The sequence below is a fragment of the Dunckerocampus dactyliophorus genome, chromosome 3, assembly GCF_027744805.1.
Source record: "Dunckerocampus dactyliophorus isolate RoL2022-P2 chromosome 3, RoL_Ddac_1.1, whole genome shotgun sequence".
NCBI classification, from domain to species: domain Eukaryota; kingdom Metazoa; phylum Chordata; class Actinopteri; order Syngnathiformes; family Syngnathidae; genus Dunckerocampus; species Dunckerocampus dactyliophorus.
Window position 1 is genome coordinate 36852565 of NC_072821.1, and position 15062 is coordinate 36867626.

The following is a 15062-nucleotide window of genomic DNA, read 5'->3' on the forward strand; positions in this document are numbered from 1 at the left end:
AAGGCGGGCAGTCATGGCAACAATGTGCACAGGCTCCCCCCCACCCTCGCTGTCAGGTCACATGACGTCACGGACACAAAATGCACGCAGACAAGACGCATGAAGCGGCCAAATGTGACGAGCAGACCTTGATGGTGGTGTGGGGGGGAACATGACGTGCTGAGTCAGCGCTAGTGGCTACGGGCACGCAAATACACACACCGATGTAAGTACTTTGCATTTTATTCCATATTGTCAGGGGACAATACTATCGAACGTCAACTTTGGTGTACTTTAGTAGTCAGTGTACAACGGGGTGAAGCCCTGCTTCACTAAGTCACAGCACATGTTGGAATCCATGTTTACCTCAATGAAATGCAGCTCCCCGGTCCCGGCAGCACTCGTGCAGCGCTGGACCACCGCCATGTATCGTCGTTATGAATTTGTTTGAAAAGGTCAGACGAAAACCAAAAAGTCTGAAAACCGAGGCAATTTTTCCCATAATAATCTATTTTTGCCCATAGCCGATATGCCAATATTGTCCAACTCTCAATTTCCAATTCCGATATCAACCGATACTGTTATGTGTAACATCACATATCCCCTGTCGTGGAATTAACACAAAGTGTTTATCTCGCCATTGATCGGTCAAGCTCAACATGCGAACCTGGCTCAGGCTGGAAGACCGGGTATCTGTTGTGAAGCTAATGGATACAGCATCAAAAATTAGCTTCTCCACGTGGCTGTCAACAACATTGTACAAATTTGAAAACATCTGACAAATACTTGTGATTGGGCATGGCAAGGCGTGGCCCGAGGAAGTCCGCTTTTGGTGAATCCGGCGTCTTGCTCTAAAAAGGGGCCTGACTATCCAGTGGGATACACATATTTTCTGATTGATGGCTTTCGCTCTGGGAATCTGGAATATTGAAGGAAGAAGTCTTGGTTCAGCCTCACATCACCAACGCTTTGCAGTCATTGCAAATTGCATTTTTAATATCCGAAGGAGACACGAAAGACATAACGTCACCAAGGCTTCTTTACACGCTTCACAACGCGGTTTGATGAGATCATTTGCGAGCCGGCTCCGTCGTACGGGAGCTCGTAGGCCTATATACAGCAGTTTTTTTGTTTTTTTAAAAAATCGGTTTTCATTATAGGAAAAAGCCCGATACCGATATTAACTGATATTAAATTTTTAAGCCAAATCGGTGGGCCGATATTATCAAACATCCCTACTAATGAGTCACATGACCACGGCGAGAACAAAAGGCTAATTGGCCTTTATTAGTACGCAGTATGCACTTTTGCTGCCAGCAACAAAGACTAAACCAAGCAAATTTACACTGCTATACAATATATTTGCAGGAATGTGCGAGGTGTACTCACTTTAGTGAGTTATATACGTGTGAGCCATTCCTCAGTGTAGTTGTAGTCCAGAAAAAAAGACAATAATGTCAGTGTCTGCTTTCCATGACATTTTGTCAGCGTCGTCATTCTTGACTTATCCCCTCCAGAGGGATCGCTGAGATTTCATGAGAGCGAGGCAGACAAAGCAGCAGCGGCCACGTCCCAGCTTGACTCCATTAGACAAAGTCTGAAGTGCCCGTGTCCCGTCTAGTCAAACTGTAAGTAAGATGAAGCACTTCCACTTTACCGGGGGGACTCAAATGCAACAGTGAGCTCTTCACCGTCCCCCATCAGGACTGCTGGGGAGTTCAATTTTGACAAACACTGGAAGTAACACACTGCTGACATGCTGCTTTGTATCAACTATTAGCTGTCAGAAATATCAGCGGAGGACTTGGTTTTATTTGACAGCCATTACACCACGCATGAACCAAGTTAGCGTAAATGTCTGCTCACTGCAGCGCAGTAATGCTGACGGGCTAATGATCCCGGAGCGCAAAAATGAATTTGCAGGTGATTAGATTAGCCTTCTGGGCCATAAATCAAGCCCAGTGCTAAGGTTTAATCCCAAACTAGGCGCTGCCTGTTGTTGTAGCCTTTTCAAAAAGCTGCGCTGAACGTGTAAAGACATTCACGTTACCCCCCATCGGGAGTGATCACACCGATCATTGGGAGTGGCAGCAGCCTGCAAGGACTTGGGCTTGGGGAATGGAAGACGGGCCCGTTCAAGAAAACAGCCATGGACGACGATGTAAACCTGGAGAGGTACCAGCTCATATCCTCCCTCCTCCACCAAAAAAAGGCATTTCTCAAACTGTACCCACAGAGCAAGAAGCATACAATTGTCACAAATGTCTTGGAAGAAAGTGGTGTAAGCCCAACCTTTGAGTCCGTCAACTCTCCTAACTCAAATTCACGCTGGGTCCAAAAACAATGTGGAGTTAACAGCTGTGGCTGTAGGCAACCCCCTGATGTACTTTTTTCCTCATTAACTCCTGCATCATTACTGCTCATCATCCAGCAGCTTTATCTAGCTCTGCGTGCGCTTTAAAACGCCACTCCGCTGTTGGTGTGAAAGTCATGCGTGTTAAATGAGCTCATTCATGCTCGTATCGCTACTACAACGTTGGTTCTGTTGCTGCTGTGTTGTGCAATGTACTTGTTGATAAATGACCAAGTGGTCAAAGAGAACTATGTTTTCCTTTCCATTTTCTAATGCACTCCCAATCATTATTAAAGTTAAAAAGTACTTATTATATATAATAAACATGCAGGAAGTACACTCATGCATCATCACTTGTTAGCCTGGTTAGCGTAGACCAGGGGCGTTCAAAGCGTGGCCCGGGGGCCATTAACTGCCCGTGGCTGTATTTTAATGGGACCTCGGCACATTGTAAAAATCCCACTAAACATGAAGAAAAAAAACCCGACAAAATATTAAGACAGTAATGTCATAATAATATCATAAAAATTGCCTACATTTGAAATATTCCAGGGAAAAAAGTCATTACATGAGAAACAAACAAAAACAATAAAGTTTCAATTCTTGGAAAATTAGGTTGTGGAAAAAGTTAGAATATGGCGATTTTTAAGACAAAATGTTACAGGAATGCAGTCAATATATCATGACAACAATGCACAAGGAGAAAAAAAAAGAGGAAAAAAAGTGTACGGTCGTCCCTCGCTACATCATGGTGCGAACATCGCACCCTCACTCTAATGAGGTTTTTCAAAAATTAATTAATTTCTAAATGATTTTTGGTTGACTATTTTGTGGTTGACTATGTCTATGACTATGACTATGACTATGTATTCACGAGGCGTCAGCAACGTTAAATTGAGGAGACATTACCTTAGATTTCATTACCTTTACATGATAGAGCGGAAAAAAGTTATCCTCCCATTCCGTGTGGAAGTGGTACATTTGTGGCTTCTTACTTTGTCCTTCTTCCTCACTCAGTTTGATGCCCTTTCTTAAGTTTTGAACAAATAAATTGGACGGTAACTCGTTAGCTCGGTAGCTTGCGATATGCTATGACAGGCGACCGTCTCTTATGTTCCCGCGGTGAACTCGTAGCCTACGCATTAGTGGTCCGCCATATATAATCTTCTTATACATATAAGAAGTGTAGCCAAAGTTGCAAAATTGCAACATTGCTGAATTTGCTGCCTCATGTAGTTAATACTTTACACCAGGAGATGGCGGACGTCATATGTGGGCGTGTTTCTATGTAAAGTTTACGAGTTTATAGACTTTGAAGCCTCCCTATGCGTGCAGCTGCAAGTTTTACATCAAAATCATTTATTTACAAATATAACACCATTAAGTACTGTATTTACAATTTTCACACTTGAAAGTAAAACGTGTTGCATGCGTGTGCATGCATTAAAATTTCCCTACAATGGGTAACCTTCTGCACGCTACGCTCCTCCACGCTCTCTCATTTCCTCCTAGCTGTCGAGTGTGTTAATACATGCAAAAGGTGCATGCACTTCTGCCACCTTATGACCGCTTTTATGGCTTAAAACCGCTTGATAAGTGAGTTCTTCTAGCCTGCAGTTGCGTCATCACCTCTATTTGTGTCTCGCACAAAAAGACGTATGGTTGGGAGCGAGCGTTTTAAAAAGCAGTATACTGTATGTCCTTCGGGGATAAAGTTTGGACACCCAGTTAATAAATCATTCATGATGGTGACCCTGGCTTCCATTATTTCTAATTGCATTATGTTCTACGGGAAAAGCAGTCAGCTACAGACGTGGAAGCTCGAAGTTGGATTGTTTTTTTCTTCAGCAAATAGGCAAAACTTGCATGACTTTGCTGTTAAAATGTGAGTGTAATGTTAGCACTTTAGCTCACGTAGCTCTGCTAGTGTGCTAACATTACCGTCCTCCTGTTCAGCCCCTTAATGTTATGTGACACAGTATACGACATCTATTATATGTCAAACGTGGCCAAAGTACACAATAGCGCTTCTTGGAAACACAGCTCATTAGCATTAAAGCTACAGACTAGGGATGCGCCCATCACATGGCTTAATTACACATTTTTCAATTTATTTATGATGAGTGCTATTGGACAGAGGCACCGTATAAGGGGAAGAAAGCCAGGACAATTGCAAAGTCCCCTGACTGCCAGGGGGCCCCAAAAAATAGGTAATTATGAATTCAACTTAATAATTACTTAATTTGAAAAAAGGGGGCGGAGCAACGTGCTTTTTTTTTTTTTTTTTTTTAATAAATGGGGCCCAGAATTCCCGGCTGCACCCCTGCTATCTGCTATACGATATGAATAAATGAACCACAAAATCAGCTTTTTTTTCTTTTTTTGGGCAAAACACATTTGGCTTTCTTTTCCAAGAGAACATATAAATAAATCATTTATGATGGTGACCCTGGCTTGGACTGTTCTGTGGAAAAAGCAGTGTTTTCTTCTTTTTGACCATCGTGAATCACCAATGTATCAGTCCCTTGAAGTCCCATTCAAGAACTGTCAACGTAAACGAGCAGAGCACGCTGTCTTCTTCTGAGAACACTGTCAACAACATGCAAGCGGCAGTCATCCCCTCCCCCAGACAGCAGAGACCCACTGAAAGCCTTCATGTAAAAATGCTTGTCGACAGAAGAGACAGGCTGAAAAAGACATGGGAGGATGGGAGCGGAGGACGGGCGGTGGCCGGAACGGGCGAGGAGGCCAAGACGTCGGGATTTGCGGGATGAGGATGATTGACGGCAATAGGAGCGGAGCGGATGTGAGGGGTGGAGATGAGGTGGAGTCGTGAGGGAAGCTCACAGATGTTCCTCAATGCCGCTTAATCTGCATCCTAATAAGTGAGCAGGAAACTAATCAACAGCTACAGTTCTGCCTGTCAGTCTCTTTTTACATCGCACGCACACACACACACACACACACACACACACACACACACACATTTTAAAATGTTCCTCCCCCCGCGTCTCCCATCACTTCATCCTTCTTTCTAATTCTGGACTTTTAAGACTTCTCCTCGCGTCTCTTCCCTCCTCAGCGGCAGCAATCAGCCACCCATCTGTCCGCGCCGCCACGGCGTCCTCCAGTCTGTCTTTGCAGCTTAAAGTGGAGCACCACTTGGCTTTGTACTGCACTTCATAGGAATGCATTTAGATTTATTTATTTTTATATTTAAAATGTGATTCCTGCAACACCCAACACCAGCTGCTGAAGTCACTTCCCGCTGCAGTTGCCTTTTTTAACTGATGCAACCATCCCAATAAGACGGCTTTGAGCTGGCGTTTTGTGCGACTTTAGAGGCTTCTTTCACAATCATGTAAAGGAGGCTTCGCTACACGTGTTAAAATCAAGCTCGACCCTATGCGTCAAGTCAGCTACAGACGTGCGAGCTGTAAGTTGGATTGATTTTTTCTTCAGCAAATAAGCAAACCTTGCATGACGTTGCCGTTAAAATGTAGCAAACTTCACTTCTTATGACAATGATTATACATGTTTTAAGGCTGTAAAACCCCTCACCATACACTTTATACACTTTTCTCAGACAGGCAATAACATTTTCTCACATTTCTCTCTTGTTTAAACACTCTCAAAAAAGTTCAAGCCTTTGTTTGAATGATCAACCTTAATGATCAACACAAGAAATTATGAAGTCACTCACGCATATTTCACTCCTGTGACCGTGCCTTTTCGTTATGGCGCCGTTCTGCTGTACTGTAGTGTATTGTAGCAATCTAGTGATGACACAGGAGACATGGCAGGACGGCATGAAGGTGACTGACTGACAATGGTCGACAGCCAATCAGGACACAGAAAACAATGGGTGGTGCAGATAGACGTGAGAGGGAAGAGAGACACTCAACTCCCACAATGCAATTCTTCTTAAAGGGCCAGGCTCGGCCTGTAACAGCGTTCATACGCTGTAATAATAATAAAAAAGAAGCACTAAAAAAAACAGAAAACAGCGAATCCACGAAAGGTGAATCGGGATAGTGCAAAGGAACACTGTACTCGCATTATTATGCCACATAATTAATGAAAGAATGGTCTCAATAATATCGATTATCGACAATAATTTGTAGGACAATTATTGTCCAGCAAAATCTGTTATCGTGACAGGCCTACTGCCGTTTGACTGATCATCACACCGTGAGCCATGTGTTGGCAGGCAAGTTCCACACGGCAGACATGTTTGTTTTGTTTTGGCATGCCCGTGCGATGTGAAGGAAAGCGGAAGGACGCCACCCAAGACGCTACACTACACGCAGGAATCGCAGTACGAGCCACAGGTGATTGCCGTTGAAAGGAATTTATCGGCATATGTCCATCACATGCTTTTTCATGGAAAGCGGCATCCCTACTACAGACACACACAAAAATGGACGTGTTCCCTCGGCAAGGCTGCTAATGCTCTGTTTTGTTTAATGTTTTATATGTTCTGCTTCATGTGGCTTGTTGGAATTCTTTCATTTGGTAACAAATATGATGCGGTCCTAAGGTGCAGGCTCTCTGAGGACTGGGGGTGGGGTGGGAGGTGGGTGGGGGGGGGGAGGGGGGGTCACGTCAGAGTCAACATGTCAGAGCAGGGCAGGTTGAGTCCAGGGGCTGTGACAACGACGTGTGATGGATTTATCCTGGCAAGTCTTGAGCACATTATGTGACCGTACCTTTCACTCAACAACACGCACGCACACATATATACCGTATGCACGCACGCGCACACAAATGTGTCACGCTCGGACACAAAGTCGATCCTTCAGGTTCGATAGTTCTCAGTGGAAGGCTGAGGGACGCCGTCTTCGGAAAAATAGCTCTCCATCTTTCACTAACTGGGCGTGGGTGTGACTGTCGAGGAAAAAGGAGGGTGCTGACAAAGTGTAATGTGCGGGGGTCTCACTCACTTATTACAGTGAAAGGCTACCCATCTGAGAAGCAAAAAAAACAACAAAAAAAACCCCACAACACAGTACCCCCAGGGCCTGTTCTCCACTGGAGGTGCGAGAGAGAGCTATTATGCTGGCGTTCACACGATAAGACGGATGGAGCGTCCGCACGAAGCAACGTGTGACAGACAGTTTTGCGCTTTTGCTTGCTTCTCGTTGTTTGCAAGTTGCTCCGTAGGTGTAAAAATGCATAAAATCTCTGACATTTTAGAAGAAGCATCTCTGTGTCTTGGCGTGGGCGTACTGTAGTTTCAAGATACGATATCTCACAAAAGTCAGTCCATCCCTAACTTTTCAGCAACGATACAATAGAAAGTAACATTGGATATACCTTATCCAATGTATCCAATTACCTAGCTATACCTGCATCTTTTACAGGAGGTTAGAGTCACCATCCATCCATCTTCTATATTGCTTGTCCTCACTAGTAGTGCTGCACGAGTGCTGCCGCAAACTGGGGAGCTAGAGTTCACTGACAGCAAGCTATTTAGACAATAATGGCTGTGTGGTGACTCATTTTCAGTAAATGTTACACAAGCCGTATCGTCGAAGCTGCATTTGAAGGGTGACGGCGTCTGAAGGACATCTCATTTCAAAGGCATCCTTCGTTTCACTTGTTTATTTCTTGGAGGACACCATCACCATCCTCCATGGTCACTCAAAGCCATACCCCCCCAATACTTACGGGCAGACAAATTTCACTTTGAGTTTTTATGCATTTCAACATCTAACTCCAGACATGGTCATCTTTGTAGGACCTCCATTGTAGTTGTAGTGAGTCAGTAATGCTAACATGTAGACACAACCAGGAAATCCGCCCAAAGCAAGGCGGTTCTATTTAAATAGGGTTTGACGCAGCTTTCTCTGCAGACTGACTTCTCAGAAGGATGCGGGCCCTCAACTCATTCAATACCATAGACGTATTTATACGTTTTTCTAAACCCGAACGACCAATCCCAAATACGTTTTTACGTATTTTTTTTGCATGAGGCCAACACAGTAACAGTCGGGCAATCTGGAAGACCTGGGTTCGATTCTCCCTTGGGCATTTCTGTGTGGAGTTTGCATGTTCTCCCCATGTGTGTGTGTGTGGGTTTTCTCGTGTGTGTACTCCGGTTTCCTCCCACATTCCAAAAACATGCATGCTAGCTTCATTGGAGACTCTAAATTGTCCATACAGTAGGTATGAATGTGAGTGTGAATGGTTGTTTGTCTATATGTGCCCTGCCATTGGCTGGCCACCAGTCCAGGGTGAACCCCGCCTGTTGCCCGAAGTCAGCTGGGATAGGCTCCAGCATGCCCCCGCGACCCTAAAGAGGAGAAGTGGTATAGAAAATGGATGGATGGAGGGTCAAAAAGAGGTGATGATGCAACTGCACACTAATAGATGTGACTTTTAGAGCCCAAGGTGGCAGAAGTGCATTTGATAAGAGCTCGGCTTGCACCTTTTGCATGTATTAACGCACTTGACAGCAAGGAGGAAGTGAGAGAGCATGGAGGAGCGTAGCATTCAGAAGGCTACGCATTGTAGGGAAACTTTAACGCATGCATGCACACGCATGCACACGCACAGCTTCTTTCCAAATGTGAAAACTGTAAAAGTGTTATATTTGTCAATAAATTGTTATTTTCATGCAAGTAAGCAAACTTTTATTTTCCGATGAAAGCCTAACCTTTCTTTTGGTATGTTCCATGTTTTTATAGCCACATTCCAAAATTACTCAAAATCATCTAGAATGGCCAGTACTGGAGGGGTTGTCTTTTGAAAAATGGCTGGAATTTAATTAGTTAATCATGATTGAACTATTTGTAAACTGTTATTAATCTGATTTAACATTCTAATAATTTGATAGCGCAACTATTAATACTGTATAGCTCAAAAATAAAGAATAAAAAAACAACTGCAGAGCAGAAATGGCTCCCACTCCGCCCTTTGGACACTTTCTTTGTGGAAGAAGCGTGGCTTCAGTAGTCTGTCCAAAAATACATCTGTGCTCAATAGGAGATGTTCTCTTGTCACTTCCAACGGTCGTCCTCTATCTCCAGTCCCATTATTAAAATCGTGGGCGTCGTCATCCATCTACATTGGAGGTGGGCCGCCGTCGCGTGTCCTTCAGCGTCTCGTCTCCGTCGCCATCAGTCACCGTCAGCGCTAACGCATCAAAGTCATTCGGTGTGCTGTGTTATCAACTGGCTCGCACTTTATTTCTTTTTCACTTGAATTGGACGGGTAATGCAGCAGTAGTTATAACACTGCTACTTTCTACAGCTGCCGTACGTAGCGTCATGTTTTATATATGTATTATTATCTGGGCACTTCGACGCGGGGATTAGAAAGTAAATATGGCCGCCTCCATTTCTCTGGTGGGCGTTAAACAGCTCCAAGCTCTGAGATTGTGATAAATACAGTGTGTAGCCGCCGTATTTACATGTACACGCTGTTGATTTGTGTGTGTAGGCAGAAGAGGAGCAAGCAGGCCCTCCCTACCCCTCCCAAAAGACAACGGAACAACTGTTTGCCAACTGTGCAGCGGAAAAAAGGATGAACGATGCTCTTTTTCTTGCTAATGAGCAGCGCGGAGTGACAGATTACACCGTGCACAGACCCCCCCCCCCCCCCCCACCACACACACACACACACACACACACACACACACCTTCAGCCCCCTCCCTGTCCCTCACCCTCCCGTGGAACTATTTTTGCTCTCCTGGCAAGTGTCGCCAGGTACTGACGCCGCTCCGACGTCTTGACTTCAAAAGAAGGCAGCTCCATTTCAGCTCAAGACGCCAAATGAAAGGAAATACAACTGTTATTGAGGTAAAAAAAAAAAAAACACCTAAAAGGCAGGTGATAAACAGCTGGCAGTTTGAAGCCGTGTCTTTTGTTGTTGTTTTTCTGCGTGTCGAGTTCACGATGAGCGTGAAGTCACGCATCACACAAGTAGTAAACATGATGCAAATTGAGCTTTGTCAAATTTAATTGGGTTAAAAATTGTGACTTGTACTGAGTTTGGCGTGGAAGTAGGTGTTTTCAAATTCGGATTTTTCAATATGGAACATTCGGTTCCGTAAAGAGGTGTACCGATTTCCCACAAGGTATACATTAAAGACTCACTGACATGATTTATCAACTTTGCTTAAATATGTTGTATATTGTTTGTAATTATGTTCTACATTGTTCGCTTTTTGAATGCGAAAAATTACATTTATAGTTCATGACGTCAGCCATGACGAACTCGTTACAGCAAAGCGTAATTTCCGGAGATGGCATCAGCCGAGTAACACCTCTCAGCCGACGCTAAGTAAACCAATGCTTCTCGAGGTAGATCGTCGACTTCGTTCGGTATATTTTTCATCAAAATAGTAGTCATGCCAAAACGTTGTGTTGCTGCTGGATGTTCAGAGTCTCCGAGCGATATTGTAAGTTTGTTTTCTTTTCCAAAAGATTAATTGGTCTGGTGTAATTCATACAACAGTGTGGGCAGCACTGGAGGCACTGAAGGAGCTAAGGATGACTGTATTAGTGTTCAGTGCTACAAAGGCATGGTTGTAGGTGGCTGATGGATCCCCTAAAACTGTTAATCATACTGTAAATGTACCTAAAAAGGGCTCCATTAATAAGGTAAGCAGTCTTCTGATCAAAATGGAAAAATATCATTTTTGGCCCGTGTTGACATGTTGCAAATAAAACGATTCACCTGTGACAACAAGTTTGCGTTGGAAAAGAGATGCCAATGAGCTTTATGTAACGCTCCCCCCCGTGGGACACACATAATGGATGTAAATAATGCACAACTTAATAAAAGTGAATGCTTGTAATGCTGTTAAATGCTGCCTATTCATGCTTTACGCTACTTGCATTTCGGCTCAGATGGAAGCCAAAAGAAGAGCGGATCCCTCTCTGCACATTAAGATGTGAGTCCAAAGGAGCCCGCGGCTGAGAGTCTAAATTATAATGGAAGATAATAGTCATGACCATCTGCTCTCCATATGGGGGAGGGGGAAGATGCTGGCGTTTACTTATTCTAATGAGTCCAGGAGGGGTTGTTTCCGGAGAAGGGGAAAAAAAAATCCCCCCCAAAAAACGGAAGAAGCAGTACGAGAGGATAAAATATTAAAATTGTACTTGTGTCACACAGGAAGCACAGAGGCGACAGGCAGGGTGGTGGGGGGGATATTTGGGGTGAGTTGACGGCTGTCCTCCCCCGCTGACGAGAGAGACACACTGCGCCAGACGGCGACTCACCCATCACTTTCACAAAGTAGGCGTCGGCTTCAAAGTTGTTCTTCAAAGCGTGGATGATCAAGTCTCTCCTGCCCTCCACCTGGCTCATCACCAGCATGTCCAATATTCCCTGAAGACAAAAACAGCAGCACGTCCAATATGTCCTCAAGACAAAAACAGCATGTCCAGTATGCCCCCCGTCATACAGTATAGACAACATTTGACACGCTTATTTTGCCGTAGTTGCTTAACGACAGCAGAGCATTCGTGCCATTTCGATCTTTGACCAGCGCTTTTGCAGCAGTGGCTCAAAGCCAGCAGAGCTCTCCCATCAGATCGAGGAACGTTGATTCATGTTTTTGCAGCGGCTCCCAAAAAATAACAGGGCGCTCCTGTCTTATAGAGGATCTTTGACGAGCGTTTTTGCAGTAGTTGCTTAAAACCAGCAGAGCTCCTGTTATATAAATGATCTTTGATGAACGTTTTTGCAGTAGTTGCTTAAAACCAGCAGTGAGCTCCTGTCATATAGATGATCTTCGAGGAGCGTTTTTGCAGTAGGTCCTTAAAAAGATCAGCGCGCTCCCGTCACGTAGATCTTTGACAAGCATTTTTGCAGTAGTTGCTTAAAACCGGCAAAGAGCCCCTGTTATCCAGATGGTCTTTGACAAGCGTTTTTGCAGAAGTAGTTGCTTAAAACACAACAATGTCATATAGACGATCTTTGACTCGCATTTTTTTACTAGTTGCTTAAGGCTGGCAGAGTGCGCCTGGCATACATGAGGGATCTTCCACTTGGATTTTTGCAGTAAGTGCTTAAAAAATGTCTGAGTGCTCTGTCAAATGGAGGATCTCTGACTAGCATTTTTGCAGTAGTTGCTTAAAACCAGCAGCGAGCTTGTCATATAGACGATCTTTGACGAGCGTTTCTGCCGTAGTTGCTTAAACCCACAGCATGCCTATCAAATAAGCGTTTTTGCAGTATTTGCTTAAAAGCCAGCAGAGAGCGCCTGTCATATAGATGATCTTTGACGAGCCTTTTTTGCAGTAGTTGCTTAAAACCAGCAGAGAGCGCCTGTCATAGATGATCTTTGACGAGCCTTTTTGCAGTAGTTGCTTAAAACCCAACAACGCATCTGTCATATAGACTATCACTGATGAGCATTTTTGAAGTCGTTGCTTAAAGCCAGCAGAGTGCTGCTGTCCTTCATAGATGATCTTTGACTTGTATTTTTGCAGCAGTCCCTTGAAAACATCTCAGCACTCCTGTCATATTGAGGATCTTTGACAAGCATTTTTGAAGTAGTTGCTTCAAACCAGCAGAACATGTGTGTTATTTAGAGGAAGTAAAATTGTGAAGGTATGGCAGAACTTTGTATCCAAAACACTTGCCTGTCGAAAGATGCTCTTAGTGTGTGTATATATTATACTCCACATTTTGGACTTTTGGCCTTTTATTATGGCCAACCTCAGGCACACCTGTGCAAAAATTGTGTTGTCTAATCAGCATCTTGATACGCCACACCTGTGAGCTGGATGGATTATGAATTATGAATTATTTAGACAGATTTGGGAACAATATTTGAGAGAGATATAGAAAAATGTTTCATCTTCTGGGTTCAGCTCAGGAAAAATGGGAGCAAACACACAAGTGTTGCGTTTCTACTTCTGTTGAGTGTACAAGCACCTGTCCTTTCCCACCACATTATCAGTAATGACCAGCATGTGACGCACACTGATGGAGAGATAATGTGTGTGTGTGTGTGTGTGTGTGTGTGAGACAATAAATGAATGTCTTGTACTGTGCAAACAACAGCTGGGCGAAAAAATGCTTTGAAGTCGGAGCTGAATGTGCATTTAACTGCAGCGTACGCACACGCGCGCACACACACGCACATACAAAGCTCAAGTACTACTTTTAGGCAAGCAAGAAAAAAAACAGTAGCTCAAGTCATTTTGTTGACATGAGTGGAGGAAAAGCTTAAGACCTAAATCCACTTTTCTGCTTTAAAGGGAATCTCATTCTCTACGAAACGCTGGCTTTTTCATTTTTTTTTATTCCCCATCTGCCATCAAATACCCTAATAACACAGACGTCGTCACATGAAAAAAAAGTGACCCAATATGAGGACGGCAGCTGCAAATAATAGAAATGTGTCAACTAGAAAAAGACCGTTTCACATCGATGCAGTCAGTGCGAGCTGACGCGGATGGACGAGTGTCTACTCACGTCCTCATAGATGTCAAAGAAGGTGGCCATGATGGCGTTGGGGATGGCGCCCAGGTCCGACTGGTCCCAGTGGATGCTAAACATCCTGCCGACGCTCTGGCAGCTGGGGATGCTGCAGGGCACGTTCTCCAAAAGGAAGGCCTGCTTGGCACTGGAACACAGAGATGGGAGAAGACAATGTTTTAACTTACATGGACACAGGGAAGCTTCTTGTTCACACTATCAACACTTATGCTGTGTCTCATATACAGTGCAATACGTCCATCAGTATACTGTGTAGTAAAGTTCAGTTTAGTACAGTTTGGTAAATACTGATTATGTGATGTGTGTAGACATTTTTCGTAAAAGATTTTTCAAATACGACACAGGCCTTGTTCGCATGTACTGTAGATATAAATCCGATATGTCTCGGAGCTACTGCAGTCTGAACGGACAGGTCACATAGTTCCAACGATTACGTCATTGAAAGGCGTCACCGATGTAGGCAAAAGTTCTTCTTGTCACACGAAAATTACAAAAGCATTAGAGAAGCGCCTCATGTCTACATCTCACCACTCCTGGCTTCGACGTCTAACCCACACGCCCCTCGGAACAGACATCTCAGCAGGTTCCCACATAAACTGCCATAGGCAAAAGTCTAGAAGGAAGCCTCTTCCTTCTTAATCTCCCACGCGGAATCAGTTGATTAAATAAAATCAAAATCAAAACAAAATCCTTGTAAATGCCACAAATGCGCCCACAGCAATGTCTGTGACGTCATGTTGTGTGCATGTGGATCACTTCCTGGACGCATCTTGTTCACATTTACAAGACGCATTTTTCTAGTCATGTGTACGACCAAAGATCGGATTTTAACAAAAAATCTGAATTGCTCATCATACCCTACAGAGTGAACGTAGCCTTCGTTAGTCACTTTGGTGACTCTGCTTCGTTGATCATTATCTTAAAATTAGCACCATAATTCCACCTCTGTTGTTTGCTAACTTGCTAACAACCTCAGAGACACATTTTCCCTCTCAGCGGGTTTCTATATCGCATCGTGATTGTTAGGACTCCATTCAAGAAACAACCTTTGTCATCAATTAAAGTGCGTACTATACGTCTCATACTGGGACACAGGGAGACATTTGCGCTTGGTTTGGAGGTTTAGGGACCCCCAGAAGGGGAAATATATTGTATCATGAACTCCAGGTCGAAGTTAATCAAGGGTTGAGTTCCACCTCTTATCGATCATCTGTGCTTGCCAAAAGTTGGTGAAAACATGTCTACACTTAGACAATTCCAGGAAACAGT

The 15062-nt window shown here is 43.9% G+C and overlaps 1 protein-coding gene across 2 annotated transcripts in view; it reads right to left on the reverse strand.

Moving 5' to 3' along the window:
- itfg1 (integrin alpha FG-GAP repeat containing 1) overlaps positions 1–15062 on the reverse strand; it is a 165597-nt gene that overhangs the window by 31360 nt on the left and 119175 nt on the right. For both annotated transcript variants that reach the window (XM_054771194.1, XM_054771195.1), the window contains 2 exons: positions 13770–13920; positions 11564–11672 (listed from right to left, as the gene is read on the reverse strand). In XM_054771194.1, the coding sequence (XP_054627169.1) occupies positions 11564–11672; positions 13770–13920 (260 nt within the window). The remainder of the gene's footprint in view (positions 1–11563; positions 11673–13769; positions 13921–15062) is intronic.